The 17,381-nt window shown below is 42.7% G+C and overlaps 1 protein-coding gene across 4 annotated transcripts; it reads right to left on the bottom strand.

Annotated features, from left to right (window-relative positions):
- Positions 1-3,145: 3,145 nt before the first annotated feature.
- LOC138979720 (uncharacterized) lies at positions 3,146-17,345 on the bottom strand. Of its 4 annotated transcripts, XR_011460111.1 has the most exons (9): positions 17,205-17,345; positions 11,118-11,247; positions 9,469-10,192; positions 8,640-8,882; positions 8,029-8,181; positions 7,193-7,338; positions 6,919-7,053; positions 5,026-5,134; positions 3,146-4,851 (listed from the first exon to the last, which is right to left on the bottom strand). XR_011460111.1 is itself a non-coding variant. In XM_070352457.1 (8 exons), the coding sequence occupies exons 2-8, from the start codon at positions 11,232-11,234 to the stop codon at positions 5,131-5,133; spliced, it is 1,563 nt and encodes a 520-aa protein (XP_070208558.1). In that variant the 5' UTR covers positions 11,235-11,247; positions 17,205-17,345; the 3' UTR covers positions 3,146-5,130. The 4 variants fall into 4 exon arrangements, 3 of the variants coding, with proteins under 3 accessions (XP_070208558.1, XP_070208556.1, XP_070208557.1); XM_070352457.1 differs by having other exon boundaries at positions 3,146-5,134; positions 6,878-7,053; XM_070352455.1 differs by having other exon boundaries at positions 3,146-5,134.
- Positions 17,346-17,381: the final 36 nt, after the last annotated feature.

Here is a 17,381-nt window from a genome sequence, read left to right as displayed (position 1 = left end):
GAGAGAGAGAGAGAGAGAGAGAGAGAGAGAGAGAGAGAGACTGGAGAGAGACCTGTCAATAGTGTTCGTGAGAGAGAAAGACAGACTTGTCAATAGTGTTCCACAGAGAGAGAAAGAGAGAGAGAGCGACTGAGTGAGAGAGAGTGAGCGACTGAGAGAGAGAGAGAGAGAGAGAGAGAGAGAGAGAGAGAGAGAGAGAGAGAGAGAGAGAGAGAGAGAGAGCGACTGAGTGAGAGAGATAGAGATAGAGACTGACCTTGACAACAGATAGTATTGTCTGCGCGATTTCCTGCTGCTCAGTTGTTCTTTTACAGTGAGTAATTCGCCAATTATCTCTTGGTACTCTTCCTGGGATAGGAGAATCCTGGCTTTTGAAGTCATTTGGCGATTTAAATCTTCTAGAAATGACTTTTCTAACGCATCCAGTGTCAGCTGCTTTGTCGACTGCTTTCAAAAGTATTACTGTCACAAACAAAGTGGCGTGTTAGACTAGCGCAGAGAACGTCATGAACTGTACTCAAGTTTGTTTGACGTATTGTAAGTGAAGTACAACCAAGGCCAAGAACGTTGTGAAAAAATGTCACTATATGGGCAAGAATCTAATCACAAGTAAACTGTACTCAAGGTTGTTTGACGTGATGTTGGGGATTTACAATCCAAGGTTAATCGTCATAAGAAATAATAAAATAAACGCACTGGCAATACTATAATCATTTTGACATCTTTTCATTTTGTCAGAAAATGAAAATCCCATGGTATAAATCTACAGATATTAGCTTTAGCCAAAAAGATATATTGAATACATGTACAAAGAAATTTTAGTCATTACGCTTAGGCCACAAAAAAAAGTTGTATGTTTCTGGTCACCCGACCCTACCTAGTTTTTTCCCGCCGACCCTAGACTTTTTTTTTATTGCATTTGTAAAATAAAAAAAGAAGAAAAAAAGCGTCAAAACGAAAGTAACAGACGGCAGACGACAAAAGGGGGATAACCCCGCATCCCTTTTGTCTCATTTGTTTTGTAATGTGTTGTCTTTCTCTTTGTATAGTAAGTCCAGTCTCTTTGCGTCACTGTATAGTTATTTTCTACCCTGACCACAAAAAACAAAAAACAAAAAAAATCCCTACCTACCTACCCTATTTTTTGTAGCCATGTTACCAGAAACATAGGCCTACAACTTTTTTTGTGTGGCCTTATTGACTGATTTCACCTATTGACTGTCACCTCTGACGATCCAGTCATTACACGTAATGACTAGGGATTTAAGTCATTACACGTAATGCCTGTATGAGACATGTAATGACTGATTTCACTTATTGACTGTAACATATACACGGAACGAGAAAAGAATGTTTTTCTCCAAATGATATGGGGATATTTTCTTGATTCAACTTCAAGGATAAACCCCATAGGAGTATTACCACTTATCTCATGATAACAGAAAATGGGAGTGTTTCTCCATACCTCAGGATAAAATATTAGAGTATGTATCCGAACCCAAGGAGAACATGAAATGTGAGTGTTTGTTTTGCCCCTTCTTCTTCTTCTTCTGCGTTTGTGGGCTGAAACTCCCACGTACACTCGTGTTTTTTGCACGAGTGGAATTTTACGTGTATGACCATTTTTTACCCCGCCATTTAGGCAGCCATACGCAGTTTTCGGAGGAAGCATGCTGGGTATTTTCGTGTTTCTATAACCCACCGAACTCTGACATGGATTACAGGATCTTTGTCGTGCTCACTTGGTCTTGTGCTTGCGTGTACACACGGGGGTGTTCGGACACCGAGGAGAGTCTGCACACAAAGTTGACTCTGAGAAATAAATCTCTCGCCGAACGTGGGGACGAACTCACGCTGACAGCGGCCAACTGGATACAAATCCAGCGCGCTACCGACTGAGCTACATCCCCGCCCTACCGACTGAGCTACATCCCCGCCCTTTGTTTTGGTCCCAGGATAAAGACATATTCCTTTCAATCCCAGAAATAACAAAATCAGAGTGTTTAAAATTACTTTATGAGGAAAGAAAAATAAACGGAATGAACATTCTTTCTTTCTTTATTTGGTGTTTAACGTCGTTTTCAACCATTCAAGGTTATATCGCGACGGGGAAAGGGGGAAAGGGGGAAGATGGGATAGAGCCACTTGTCAATTGTTTCTTGTTCACAAAAGCACTAATCAAAAAATTGCTCCAGGGGCTTGCAACATACTACAAAAAAAAACGCTGGCGCTGGACCCGAGTACTCTTCAGACTGGCTCGCTCCCCCAGTATGAAAGTTTTTGTCTTGTGCACGTGGATTGAAAAAAAAAAATAAATAAAAATTATTTATTTATTTTACACTTGTAATTAAAAAAATTATTAGAGTAAAATAAAACATAAAAACGTTCATAATAAACAATAGTAAACAAGAATTAAAAAAAAAAAAAAAATAGACCACCCATGCCGGGAATCGAACCCGGATCACTTGGATTTAAAAACAAAACTAAAAACAAAAAAAATTATTTATTTATTTTACACAATTAAAAAAATTATTAGAGTAAAATAAAACATTAAAACGTTCATAATAAACAATAGTAAACAAGAATTAAAAAAAATTAGACCGCCCATGCCGGGAATCGAACCCGGATCACTTTGCTTTCCACCAAGCCACCAACTCTGACAATTTTGACAAATGCCTAGAGTGCTAAAATTAGGTTGCGCAGCACGCGAGGCACACGCACGCAAAGCCTGGTGTCGCTGGCTTGGCTGTTCTATGAGCCGAACCGCAGTTCTATCCCACCGCGAATTGCGCCCGCCGCCAAGAGTCGTTTTTGTGGATTATTTCGCATTTAGGTCCCAGGTAACATTATGAAGTTTTAATACGATCAATCGGACCTATTATCAAGTTAGTGTATCAACTTTTGAACGAACTGCGCCCAGTAGTTTCCCAGCAATAAGCTGTTAAGTCGAGACAGACACACACACACACAGACAGACACACAATTAAAGTCTGCTGGACCCTCCTACTGCGTACTCGGGGATAATATCATATGACCTTACTGGGAGAATGCAAGTTTCCAGTACAAAGGACTTAACAGGAATGAACATGCACACACAAACACATGCATAAACGTAAATACACATAGGCACACAAGAGATTGCCAGTAACATTTAACAAAATTTTATTGCTTCAATAAATCATCAAAATAAAAAAATAAATAATAACAAGTAAAATATAAGTTATTTTGTCTTTCAAAAATCGATTGGCAATACAAACCTCTGGAGGTAAACTAAATTTGTTTCGTTTACAATTGTATCGCACACAAAATCACAGAAAATGTATCACAGCGTGTTTAAAAAAAAACGGGTAAAAAAAAACAAAAAACAGTTCTTATTTTACAAACAAAACTGAAGTCGACCAATCTGAACAAAAAAGCACCGCTGGTAATTGCATTATAAAATTTACACATATATCCCACAATTCCTTGGTGGCACTTTAGGATAAAATAAGACAGAAGCATTTCTCCGAATCTCAACATGGGAATGTTGGAACGTTTCCCTCCACCCTAAGATGAACTACCCGGGAATGTTTCTTTTGATCACAGAGACGGGATGCAGCTTACACATATACAGTGGTACCTGCGATGAAAAACACCCTTGGTACCAGCCAAAAGTGTCCCTAGATTGCAGGTGGCCTGTCACGACAGGTTTGTTTGTTTGTTTGTTTGTTTGTTTGTTTGTTTGTTTGTTTGTTTGTTTGTTTGTTTGTTTGTTTGCTTAACGCCCAGCCGACCACGAAGGGCCATATCAGGGCGGTGCTGCTTTGACATATAACGTGCGCCACACACAAGACAGAAGTCGCAGCACAGGCACATTATTCTGACACCGGACCAACCAGTCCTAGCACTAACCCCATAATGCCAGACGCCAGGCCACTAGATTGCCAATTTTAAAGTCTTACTGGTATGACCCGGCCGGGGTTCGAACCCACGACCTCCCGATCACGGGGCGGACGCCTTACCACTAGACCAACCGGTCACAACAGGTATATTTTGGTGAAGAGAATAGACAAAAGGACAACAGAAGGTGTCCTTTCATGGGAGGTGTCCTCTCTCTCGTCAGACGGACCAACCAGTCCCAGCACTAACCCCATAATGCCAGACGCCAGGCGGAGCAGCCACTAGATTGCCAATTTTAAAGTCTTAGATATGACCCGGCCGGGGTTCGAACCCACGACCTCCCGATCACGGGGCGGACGCCTTACCACTGGACCAACCGGTCACAACAGGTATATTTTGGTGAAGAGAATAGACAAAAGGACAACAGAAGGCGTCCTTTCATGGGAGGTGTCCTCTCTCTCGTCAGAGGGGCCTTACATCGCAGGTACCACTCTACATCTAAACATGAAACCTTAGGCCAAACAAAAATAGATGTTGGTTTAGGGTTACGTGACCAAAAACGATAGGGTCAGTAGGTGGGCATCTTTTTTATTTTTTAACTTTTTTTATTTTTAAATTTAGTCGATTTGAAAGGTTTCTTCCCTTAGTCTTGGTATAGTTCGCAAAATGTGCCAAAAGTTTGTTGTTATTTTAGAAATGAAAAGTGTTAGGGTCGGCAGGAAAAAGTAGGGTCAGTCGGGTTACCCTAAACCAACATATGTTTTTGTTTGGCCTTATTTAGCAAGCAACCATAGTTCTTATACATTAGTAGTGCATGTATCACCTCTGTTCTCTCTTTATCCCCCCTCTCTCTCTTACTCTTCATTTAAGATGGGGGAGGGAGAATGTTTTTTTTGCGCCAGTTGTAGTTCTGAAAGAGCAATGCATTGAACAATTGGTGAGGACTCAGGCTGGACTACACATGAATATTGCCTCTCATCAGCATTGAACAATTGGTGAGGACTCAGGCTGGACTACACATGAATATTGCCTCTCATCAGCATTGAACAATTGGTGAGGACTCAGGCTGGACTACACATGAATATTGCCTCTCATCAGCATTGAACAATTGGTGAGGACTCAGGCTGGACTACACATGAATATTGCCTCTCATCAGCATTATACAATGGTCCATCAAAGACTTTCAAGATCAAATTGTTCACTCTTCTCTCTTGGGCACAAAACGATGGCCGTATGATTCAAGTGTTGATGTCAGCTGCGCCGATAGAGAAACAAAGGAAAAAACACCACAGTAAAGATGAAAAGAACAGCATGAGATACTTAAAGCACACGAAGAATCAAAAATACTATACATTATTTGAATTTTTGACCAAAATATGACATTTTACACAGATCAAGACAGTCATTGTTCCTCCGAGACAGCGCCAGCGATCGAGGTGAACAATGACTGTCTCGATCCGTGTCAACAAAATAAATCATATCTAGGTGAAAAATACAAATAAATTTTGTATCGATCGATATGTAAAAAGCACAGACTGCTCATGGACAAAAAACATCAACAAATGAAGAGCACAAAAAATTGTTTACAGAATGTTCACCATTATGAAACAAACTTCTTTCTTCTTCTTCTTCTGCGTTCGTGGGCTGAAACTCCCACGTACACTCGTGTTTTTTGCACGAGTGGAATTTTACGTGTATGACCGTTTTTTACCCCGCCATTTAGGAAGCCAAACGCCGTTTTCGGAGGAAGCATGCTGGGTATTTTCGTGTTTCTATAACCCACCGAACTCTGACATGGATTACAGGATCTTTTTCGTGCGCACTTGGTCTTGTGCTTGCGTGTACACACGGGGGTGTTCGGACACCGAGGAGAGTCTGCACACAAAGTTGACTCTGAGAAATAAATCTCTCGCCGAACGTGGGGACGAACTCACGCTGACAGCGGCCAACTGGATACAAATCCAGCGCGCTACCGACTGAGCTACATCCCCGCCCATGAAACAACCATTACATTAGATCCTTCAAATTGCGTATCTTATATAAAAGTTCAAAGTAATCAGAAGTCATTGAGATCAAAGAATTAAATGGAACACACTTGTATTACTTTAAGGCAGTTCGGGTCACATGAATGAAAAACATTGCAACAAAAGAGATAATGTCATAATACAGTGATTCACAAAAACAATCTTGTGTACACTTGTACCGGTATATTTATAGACAGTATAGTAAGACAGAGGTACACTTACACGTGAGCACATGTGCACTGTCTCTCTGCATGTGCAAGCACGAACACACACACACACACACATGGACGGCTACATTACACTACAAGACCTACTCTGGACGGCTACATTACACTACAAGACCTACTCTGGACGGCTACATTACACTACAAGACCTACTCTGGACGGCTACATTACACTACAAGACCTACTCTGGACGGCTACATTACACTACAAGACATACTCTGGACGACTACATTACACTACAAGACCTACTCTGGACGGCTACATTACACTACAAGACATACTCTGGACGGCTACATTACACTACAAGACATACTCTGGACGGCTACATTACACTACAAGACATACTCTGGACGGCTACATTACACTACAAGACCTACTCTGGACGGCTACATTACACTACAAGACATACTCTGGACGGCTACATTACACTACAAGACATACTCTGGACGGCTACATTACATTACCAGACCTACTTTGAACGGCTACATTACATCACAAGACATACATTGGACGGAGACTTTACACTATGAGACAGACTTTGGACGGAGACTTTACACTATGAGACAGACTTTGGACGGCTACATTACATCACAAGACATACTTGGACGGTGACTTTTCATTATGAAAAAAACCGGAACTGTGAAATAACATCACAAGACAGACTTTGGATGGCTACATTACATTCATTACAAGACAGACTTTGGAGGCTTACATTACATTTAGAGACATGCTTTGGACAACGACATTACATTATGAGACAGACTTTGGACGGTTTTTTCTTCAGTTTGACCTCAGAGATGTAGCCCTCGAGCTCGGTGAGTTGTTGCTTCATGTCTGCGTTCTTCTCCCGCTCTTTCTCCAACTGTGTCGTCATTTCACGCAGGTGGGATTTCAGCAGGCTTCCAGAATTTTCTCGCTCCAGGAGCTATTAAAAAGTAAAGAGGACAAATTATCAAGTGTATGAATAAGTAAATAAATAATACGTCTAATAAGTCAATAACCCCCCCCCCCTCGCCAAAAATCTCGTGCCTGGGAAACTGGAGTATACCGTAAAGAGTACATGCCTTTCTGGTTAACTCCTGCACATGTCGTGCTTTGAGAGGTCCTTGCAAACTGCCGTCACGTCTCAGGTAGGCGTTGCCACGGAAATCATACAGGTGCTTCAGGTGTTTGATTTCTTTGACTTCTATTTCCAGCACACGCAGAGATTCTGGGGAAAAAGAGCAGAAGATATATTTCTAGAACAAAATAAAAAGACACATGCACGCACACATTCATGTGCGGACAAACACACACACACACACACACAGGCAAACACACACACAAATGAACACACACAAATGAACACACACACACACACACACACAAACACACATGCACAAACACACAAACACACACGCACAAACACACACATGCACACACACATACAGAAAAAAACACAATAAATGACACTACACAAGCTATAATCTATTGTACCTACAATGACGGGCGCAGTGGCGTGGTGGTAAGACGTCGCCCTCCTAATCGGGAGGTCGGGAGTTCGAATCCCGGTCGCTGCCGCCTGGTGGGTTAAGAGTGGAGATTTTTCTGATCTTCCAGGTCAACTTATGTGCAGACCTGCTAGTGACTTAACCCCCTTCGTGTGTACACGCAAGCACAAGACCAAGTGCGCACGGAAAAGATCCTCTAATCCATGTCAGAGTTCGGTGGTTTATGGAAACACGAAAATACCCAGCATGCCTACTCAACGAAAGCGGAGTGAAGCTGGCTATGCTCTCAGAGTATAGTGTGGGGAACCCAAATGGGAAAACGAGCTCACACGTAACCAGACAAATTCTGGAACGCTGAAGAAGAAAGAAGATACAATGCAATAAAAAAAATTGTTTGTAAGAAAACTCACCAGACAACTTTCCATTGCTCTCCATGACAAGAACAAAGCGCACGGCATAGGAGTCAGTAAAGATCGGTGGTTCGATACTCTTCAGCGCTTCGTCAATCAGCAATCGAAAGTTGTCTTCCTTGTTCTGAGGGCAAGAGAATCCTGACACCATCCCTGAGGGAACGAAGAAAGAAATGTGACAGAGATAAAAGTGCATCATCATCAAGTTTCAAAAAGGCTCAAAGTTTCCGCAAATTATTTGAAAGACTATGCTCAATAAGTAACTTTTGAAATTAGCAACTCTTTAGTGAGTGTATGGATTCCTCATCAGACACATGTAAGTTCTGTATTTATTTTGATAATAGTTGTAACAAACATTCAAATAAACAGACAGACAGATGAAGACTATGATAAAAACCATGATGGCTCAATACACATACATACACACTCTCAAACACAAGCATGCTCACACACTCTCTCTCTCTCTCACAAACACATTCACAAACACACACACACGCACAAACACACACATATACACACATAAACACACTCACACACACACACACACACACACACACACACACACACACACACACACACACACACACACACACTTTACTTATAAAACCTACCATTATCATTCACACCGATGTACAATGTTCCACCCTCTGCGCTATTCAGGAAGCCACATGCGTATTTGCCGACGGTTTCTTGCAGCCAGGAACGATCTTTGTGCGCATGCCCGCCCTGTTTAAACTCGCTGTGTCGAGATTCGCGCCCCACATTCTCCCCTAGTCGGTAGAAACCAATGGCCAAACCGGTACCGGTACCAGGAGTGGACGTTGTCACTGACACTAGACCAGGTGTTGGCAAACCTAGCATGCAACGTATGAATAAAAATTAAGACTGTTTTTGAAAGGCAAGAAAGGGATAGTTTCAAAGTACAGGTCATTGTGGGCAAGTGGTACAGAAATATGTTATTGAGATGTGGTCGCCAGGGCACGTATGACTGAATTCCTTTAAGATGTGAGATATTAATAAACCCCGCAGTCCTTGTCCAAAACTGATAAGGTCTATATTATGAAACGTAAGACCAAACATGCACAAAAAAATCAGTGGATTTCTGATGTAAACACAACCTCTTCATCTCTTCTTCCTTCCTACCCTCCTGCCAGTGAGTTACAAGCAACTTAAATGGAAACACACATTCTCTCTATCTCTCATCCCCCTTTCTCATTCTTGTCTTTATAGCAGTACACTGAACTTTATTATTTCATTTTATGTCATAGTTTTAGCAGGAACAGATTGTGATACTAGGTGTCAGCCAAAAATTGACATATTTTAGCATTAAGATTGTCTACTCCCTCCCCCACAACCCCCCCTCCCCCCCCCCCCCCCCCCCCCCCCCCCCACAGCTCCACGCTAATCTTTTCACACACAAAAACACTGATAGCAACCAACCAGTAGTAGATGTAGTGGCGCTCTTTTTCACCATGGGTGCATACATGCTCCGGTCGCTGTCCGACACAGACTGACGTACACCGTCAGCAGCAAACTCCTGCGCCAATCTGCGAACGCCACCCGCCATCAAATAGTAACCTCTCTGCACGAAGTTCGGTCCACCATCGGGCAACCTCTCGTCAGATTCTTTTGAAGATACCGTGGAATTAGATTCCACTTTTTTCACAGACGGATTGGAGTTGGAGGCATCATCAGATTCCGCACCAGAGTCTGACGATGAGCCGTCGTTTGAGCCGTGCAGGCTTGTGTTCGACTGGTTCCTGTTTGTTCTGTAATAGCTTGCACTTCTGAAGCGTTTTGCATGTTCATCCTGATTTTTCTGCAACGGCCGTCCTGACCTTGAAGAAACCGCACCAGAACTGTCAGCACAATGGTCGGATACTGAAGTCAGCGCTGCCTTCTGGGAAGCCTCTGCTGCAGCTTTTTCTCTCTTTATCTTTCTGCGCTGAGATCGGGAGCGGTTTCTGTTGGAGCTCGGAGTGCGGCGTGGAGCGACTCGCAAGTCCGAGGGGTTGAATGTGATCGTGGTGAGGTCAAGGATATTTGCAACGTTTTTGAGCTCGCACATGAGGTATCTGGCCGTCTCCTCATCTGGAAGGTCAATGAGGGCAAAGGCTGTGGTTGGTTTCTTGTTCACGCGGATGTTCTTCTTGGGAACCTGTACCTGCAATGAGAATCATGCTAAGGCCAAAAAAAATGTGTCTGTTTCTGGTAACATGGCTAAAAAAATAGGGTCGGTAGGTAGGGATTTTTAATTTTTTTTAATTTTTTTAATTTTGTTTACCCCAAATGTAGACCAATAAAACTAACTTTAAAAATCGCGCAAAGAGACTGGATTCACTATACATAGAGACAAGACACTCAACACATTTACAAATCGTCAGCGGACTTTCGTTTTCACACGTTTTTGTTGTTCATTTTCTCACCCTGTCCTTTACCACCCAAAAAAAATTTAGGGTCGGTCGGGTGACCAGAAACAGACAATTTTTTTTTGTTGGCCTAAGTAAGAGGTCTTAATTACAACAGTTGGATACAGATTATAATGAAAATTGATATATGACTACTGTATGCGCACAGACAGACAAACAGACTCAGTGAGGAGTGCACAAGCAGTGGCATGCACATGTGAACATACACCTACACATGGAAATACTGCGTACATATTCTTTCTGTCTGTCTGTTTGCCTGTATCTCTCTGTGAGCACATCGGCTCTATCTTGTCCCTATGTGTTACTACCTCTGAGTCTGCGTGTGTGTGTGTGAGTGTGTGTATGTGTGTGTGTGTGTGTTCACCTGTGTGTGTGTGTGTGTGTGTATGTGTGTTCGCCTGTGTGTGTGTGTGTGTGTGGGTGTGTGTGTGTGTGCATGCGTGTGTGTGTGTGCATACGGTGCGTGCGTGCGTGCATGCGGTATGTGCGTACATGCATGTGTGTGTGTGTGTGTGTGTGTGGGTGGGTGTGTGTGTGCGTGCGTACATGCATGTGTGTGTGTGCGCGCACACAAGCATGCGCATGTGAAGACTATCTGCACATACCAGACAAAATGACAACAAACACAGTTTCTGTTCAGAGTATACGTCTGTGACCTACCTGACATTTCCACAGCAGGCTACAGATGAGGCCGGCCAGCTTGGGGGCCGGAATGTCATTACGCAGACCCCCCATGTACAGGCCTGGTACCACTGACGTGTCGGACATCATGCACATCTACTGACTGCCCCTAAAAAGAAATACACGTACTGTACAGAATATCAATATCAATCAATCAATCAATGAGTCTTATATCGCGCATATTCCGTGGGTACAGTTCTAGGCGCTCTGCAGTGATGCCGTGTGAGATGAAATTTTATACGGCCAGTAGATTGCAGCCATTTTGGCGCATATTTACCTTTCACGGCCTATAGGTAGACAATTATTAACTGTGCCTAAGCAATTTTGCCAGGAAAGACCCTTTTGTCAATCGTGGGATCTTTAACGTGCACACCCAATGTAGTGTACACGGGGGGAGGTTCGGACACAGAAGAGAGTCTGCACACAAAGTTGACTCTGTGAAATAAATTTCCGCCGAACCTGGGATCGAACTCACGCTGACAGCGGCCAACTGAATACAAATCCAGCGCGCTACCAACTGAGCTATACCCCCGCCCATATAGGCACAAGAGACTGCAGGCGAGAAGAACAAGAACCAGATAACAATGAAAATGTACTCACCAGAAACACGAACAATAAAAACATGAATGAGGACCGGATTGGAGGTATGCCTTCTTCTTTACTGATTTTCTTCTTTCTCTTTCTGTCGTTTCTCTTTTTATATTTAGTCAAGTTTTGACTAAATATTTTAACATCGAGGGGGAATCGAAACGAGGGTCGTGGTGTATGTGCGTGTGTCTGTGTGTCTGTGTGTGTGTGTGTGTGTGTCTGTGTGTGTGTGTGTGTGTGTGTGTAGAGCGATTCAGACTAAACTACTGGACCGATCATTATGAAATTTGACATGAGAGTTTCTGGGTATAAAATCCCCGATTGTTTTTTTTCATTTTTTGGATAAATGTCTTTGATGACGTCATATCCGGCTTTTCGTGAAAGTTGAGGCGGCACTGTCACGCCCTCATTTTTCAACCAAATTGGTTGAAATTTTGGTCAAGTAATCTTCGACGAAGCCCGGGGTTCGGTATTGCATTTCAGCTTGGTGGCTTAAAAATTGATTAATGACTTTGGTCATTAAAAATCTGAAAATTGTAAAAAAAAATAAAAATTTATAAAACGATCCAAATTTACGTTTATCTTATTCTCCATCATTTGCTGATTCCAAAAACATATAAATATGTTATATTTGGATTAAAAACAAGCTCTGAAAATTAAATATATAAAAATTATTATCAAAATTAAATTGTCCAAATCAATTTAAAAACACTTTCATCTTATTCCTTGTCGGTTCCTGATTCCAAAAACATATAGATATGATATGTTTGGATTAAAAACACGCTCAGAAAGTTAAAACAAAGAGAGGTACAGAAAAGCGTGCTATCCTTCTTAGCGCAACTACTACCCCGCTCTTCTTGTCAATTTCACTGCCTTTGCCATGAGCGGTGGACTGACGATGCTACGAGTATACGGTCTTGCTGAAAAATGGCAGCTACTTGACTAAATATTGTATTTTCGCCTTACGCGACTTGTTTTTTTTATAGCAATTTAGCTGACGAAGACATAAGTCAAAACCGGTCTTTATTCATATTGTTTATATTATTTTTATTTGCGTTTCTGGTGAGTAAATTTTCACTGATATCTTATTCAAGTACTGTACAGTGGTACCTGTGATGAAAGGACACCCTTGGAACCAGCCAAAAGTGTCCCTACATTGCAGGTGGCCTGTCATGACAGGTTTATTTTGGTAGAGATAATAGACAAAGGGACCTCAGAATGTGTCCTTTTAAGGGAGGTGTCCTCTCATCAGAGGGGCCACACATCGCAGGTACCACGGTACAGTCAACCATGTCCGTAACAACCACCCACGGGACCAATCTAAAGGGGTCCCGATAGACAGGTTGATAATGGAAAGGTGAATTACATAGGACAGAATTAACCTTGTCCAGGTTTCTTTGGGGTGGTTGTAATGGGCAGGTGCTTGTTGTCAAGAGGTGGTTGTAATGGGCAGGTGCTTGTTGTCAAGAGGTGGTTGGAATGGGCAGGTGCTTGTTGTCAAGAGGTGGTTGTAATGGGCAATGTGCTTGTTGTCAAGAGGTGGTTGGAATGGGCAGGTGCTTGTTGTCAAGAGGTGGTTGTAATGGGCAGGTGCTTGTTGTCAAGAGGTGGTTGTAATGGGCAGGTGCTTGTTGTCAAGAGGTGGTTGTAATGGGCAGGTGCTTGTTGTCAAGAGGTGGTTGTAATGGGCAGGTGCTTGTTGTCAAGAGGTGGTTGTAATGGGCAGGTGCTTGTTGTCAAGAGGTGGTTGCCAGGGCAGGTTGGACTGTACATTGTTGTCATGTTGGCCACGACCAATAAAGTGTTAAATAACAAGAGGCGAAGCCATCAAGGCTCACGTAAGAAATCGACAAACAGTAACACAAACTCAATCACTCCGTCACACACACACACACACACACACACACACACACACACACACACACACACACACACACACATATTCACATACACACAGACACATACACACACACAGAAAGAGCATAGGTGAAACTGTGCAAGAAAGCGAGACACTAGATCTAGATCTGTCTGTCTGCATGTAGCCTACTTACAAGGACACGACTGCCAACTAGTCTCGGCGCGCTCAAAATAATAATGACCGAGACTGTCAGTACTTCCTTCGCGTGACGTCTAACCCTCTTACGTCATAATGTGACGTCAATGTAATGTGACGTCTTCAAATGTTAGAGTTTCTACCACAGACATACACACGCACAGACGCACGCACGCACGCACGCACGCACAGACAGACAAAGTTACGATCGCATAGGCTACACTTACGTGAGCCAAAAAAGTATTTGTCCGTTCCTCCTCTTTCTTCACTAATTCAATTGAGGTTTGTCGTTTGACATCATAATTCATGTGTACCAGCCCTTGACGGGCAAATAAGTGGCACATGACTGTCTGATCTGCTGTCCATACAAATGGTCTGGGCTTTTTTATTTAGCACACCAGAAGAATAATCTCTTTTGACTTCATAGCTTCAGCATTTGCGCTTATGTCCACTGATGCAGCTTTCCATGCTACACTCAAGAATCGCTGCTCAAATAAGCAAAATAACAGACCTCAATTCTAAATGAAAAAAGAAACTGCTCTAAGTTAGATCATAGTACCCCCTTCCCGTTTTACACCAGGAAGTTGGTTAATATATATTATATATAAAACTTAAAGTGAAGTGGGTTGGGTTTTTTTGCGCAGAAAAATAACATTTTCATAATAATAATAATAATAATACGAATATTTATAACGCGCACATATCTCACCAACAGGCGACTCAAGGCGCACATACACTCATTCACACACACGGAGACTTAAAGTCACTAACACACACACACCTTCAACCATTAAAATATGTACAGTTATTCAGGGTGGGATGGGGTGGGCAGTGTAGAATGCATGGATTATTTGGAAAAAAGGAATGTCTTGAGTGCAGATTTGAATGATTCGAGGGACTGTTGTTGACGGAGGGGGAGAGGTAGTGTGTTCCATTGGCTAGGTGCTTGGAAAGAAAATGAGCGTTGACCTGCTGTTTTGAGTTTGGTGTGGGGGATGTTGAGCTTTCATGCAGTAAAAGGTAACTCAGTGTTGTTGCCAGGCCTCGGTCTTTGGTCTCTGACGCATTCCTTTCTGATTTGACGCATTGGACCTAGCCTTGTCCGGTCGATGGACCGATAGTTTTTACGTTTTAGTGGTCAACTGACCGATACATATTCGTACAAGGCGGACAAGGTCTGCAATGAATGGAATGGGAGTTGCAAAGTCGGAAAAGTTCATCAATATAATACTACGAAATAATGTTTTAAGTCTAGCAATGTAACTTCATATTCTTAAGTGTTTTGTTTAAGTTTATATAATTCATTTAATGTGTACAGCAGTCCCTGCAATGTACGGCCCCCAGCGTGAGGGGACACCTGACATGTAGGACACATTTGCTCGGCACGGAGTGTTTTCCTTCTATATTTGCCCCCCCCTTAAACGGACACCTGCAAAACGTGGACACTCATTTTCGGTCCCAACAGCAGGTCATACCTCCAATGTACGGACAGACCATCGTCAAATGTTCACCACAACAAAGTCAATATCAAAGCAGTCCGGCTCTTGGTACAAAGATCACAGCTGCAATGGCGTGATGACAGTCACTGATAACTTGAGTGCACGTGTACCCATCAGGAGAGGGGGGGGAGGGGGTAGTTTTGGTCAGGAGTGGAGTACATGCAAGATGCCAACATGAAACTGCACTGTGCTCTTTATTCTTGTCTGTTGGACGTAAACAACAGAAACCACATGTACAGTCGATGAAGGTCCTGAGCGAAAGAGAGTGAAAAACGGCCACAGTTCTCAGCATCGTGTGTCTGTGTGTAACCTCTTTCATTGACAAGATACTCTTGTTTCCCCTCAGCCTTGACCAGTGAGTCGGTTGCCTAATCTGTGAACCCTTCAGTTGTCTTGCTTTGTCAAAAGTTACGACACAGTCAACTGGTTTTGCTCTGAGTGAACAGTGCAGCTGGCCTCTCTGGCCACAGCCCCAAACAGTACATGGCTGGAGGGAGTGAGAGAGAGAGAGGGGTGAGGGAGGGGGGGTGGAGGGGTAGCTGGCTAAACTCTGTGGGGTGTCCAGTGTCACTACATGTCAGCAGGAAGAGCATTGGAGAGAAATAGAGAGGTGTACTCTTCCACACAATTTCCAAGCATCAGTTGTCACGGCTTGGGGTAGGCATTAGTGAGGGAGAGTGGGAGCTGTGTTATGTACTGTGTATTTCCGACTGAAGAGTGAAAAGTCACTGCCATGCCACATGATCGGCATGCAGTTAATAAAGCCAGACAAGAAGAAAATAAATTACATGACTATGACATGCAGCTCTATCTGCTGCTATTTCTTCAAACTGGTTTTCAAGCTTATTCTTTCAAAGCATCTGCACACGCTCCTCTGTGCTGTGTTTGTGTGGCTGCTTTCGTATGTCAGTGCATGGTGAGTGTGTTCACTGCCTTGAGGATTTATTTTATCTCTTCTTTTCAACACTTTTCATACAAATCATTTTTACAGAACGTTTAAAGAAGTATTAGGAGTTTATTGTTATTGTTTAGTAGCCACAAGAAGTGATTAGCATAGATTCAATCCTGTTGTTTGTGTGTCTCTGTGTGAATGTATGGCGGAGGGGGTGGTGTGGTCACCCCTCCCGTGACCAGACACCTGCAATGTACGGACAGTTTTGCTATGGCCCAAGGGTGTCCGTTCATGAGAGGGACTGCTGTACTGCCAAAAATCAGCAAATGAGCGCCATACACTAATTTCTATGAGAATCAGATAATAAAGTGTTATCATTGTTCAATGGTTTTATTGTCATTTTTGCCTAAAACGATAGATTTAACTCCGGACTATAAGTTATTTTGCGTTGCATGTATCAAAGGTATGGCGGTACAATTTGGACCTATTGTTTTTTTAAAGCCAGGACATTTGGACCTATTGTTTTTTTTAGGGAGGTCCAAATGACCTATTGTCTTCTTAGCAGGGGCGGACGAGGGGGGGGGGGGGTTCACAGGGTGCAGGTGCACCCCCCCCCCCCTCCAGCAAAAAAAAATAAAAAAATTTGGAAAGCTGATTCTATGACCATTTCTAAGTTCAAATGGAACCAGATGGCACCATTTTGCTTCTTTGGGCCAAAAAAATTTCCGGGGGGGCATGCCCCCGGACCCCCTTAGCAAATCACATTCACTTTCGATTCAAAGTGCACCCCCCCTTACAAAGCAACTGATCCGCCCCTGCTTAGGCTGGCAACAACACTGGTAACTGCATTTCGTTTTCAATCTTCGTGTTCAAAAAATGAATGAGAACACTTTTAGAGTAAATGTATTCCCAAGATGTCCTCGCAAATGATAACATGCTTTCATACTTGTTTTCGTTCAAAGTTAAATCCTTTGCTTTCAATCAACTGACAAATATTTGCTACAAAATCAACACGACAGCAACTGATCTCTTACCTTCCCCTGTCAAATAATGCAGTCTAACCGGGTGAATTCTTTTCAAGGCGTATACTTTCATTAAAATGCATGATAACTGAGAAAAAAAAATAAAACAAAAAAAGACATCAAACTTGCAAAGTCTTGGCGTCAGAGCGCCATTTTGGTTGTTGGGAAAATACTAGTTGTTTGTAGTCG

This window comes from Littorina saxatilis, linkage group LG11 (assembly GCF_037325665.1).
Source record: "Littorina saxatilis isolate snail1 linkage group LG11, US_GU_Lsax_2.0, whole genome shotgun sequence".
NCBI lineage: Eukaryota > Metazoa > Mollusca > Gastropoda > Littorinimorpha > Littorinidae > Littorina > Littorina saxatilis.
Note: the sequence above shows the minus strand (reverse complement) of the source record. Positions and strands in the feature narration are given on the sequence as shown.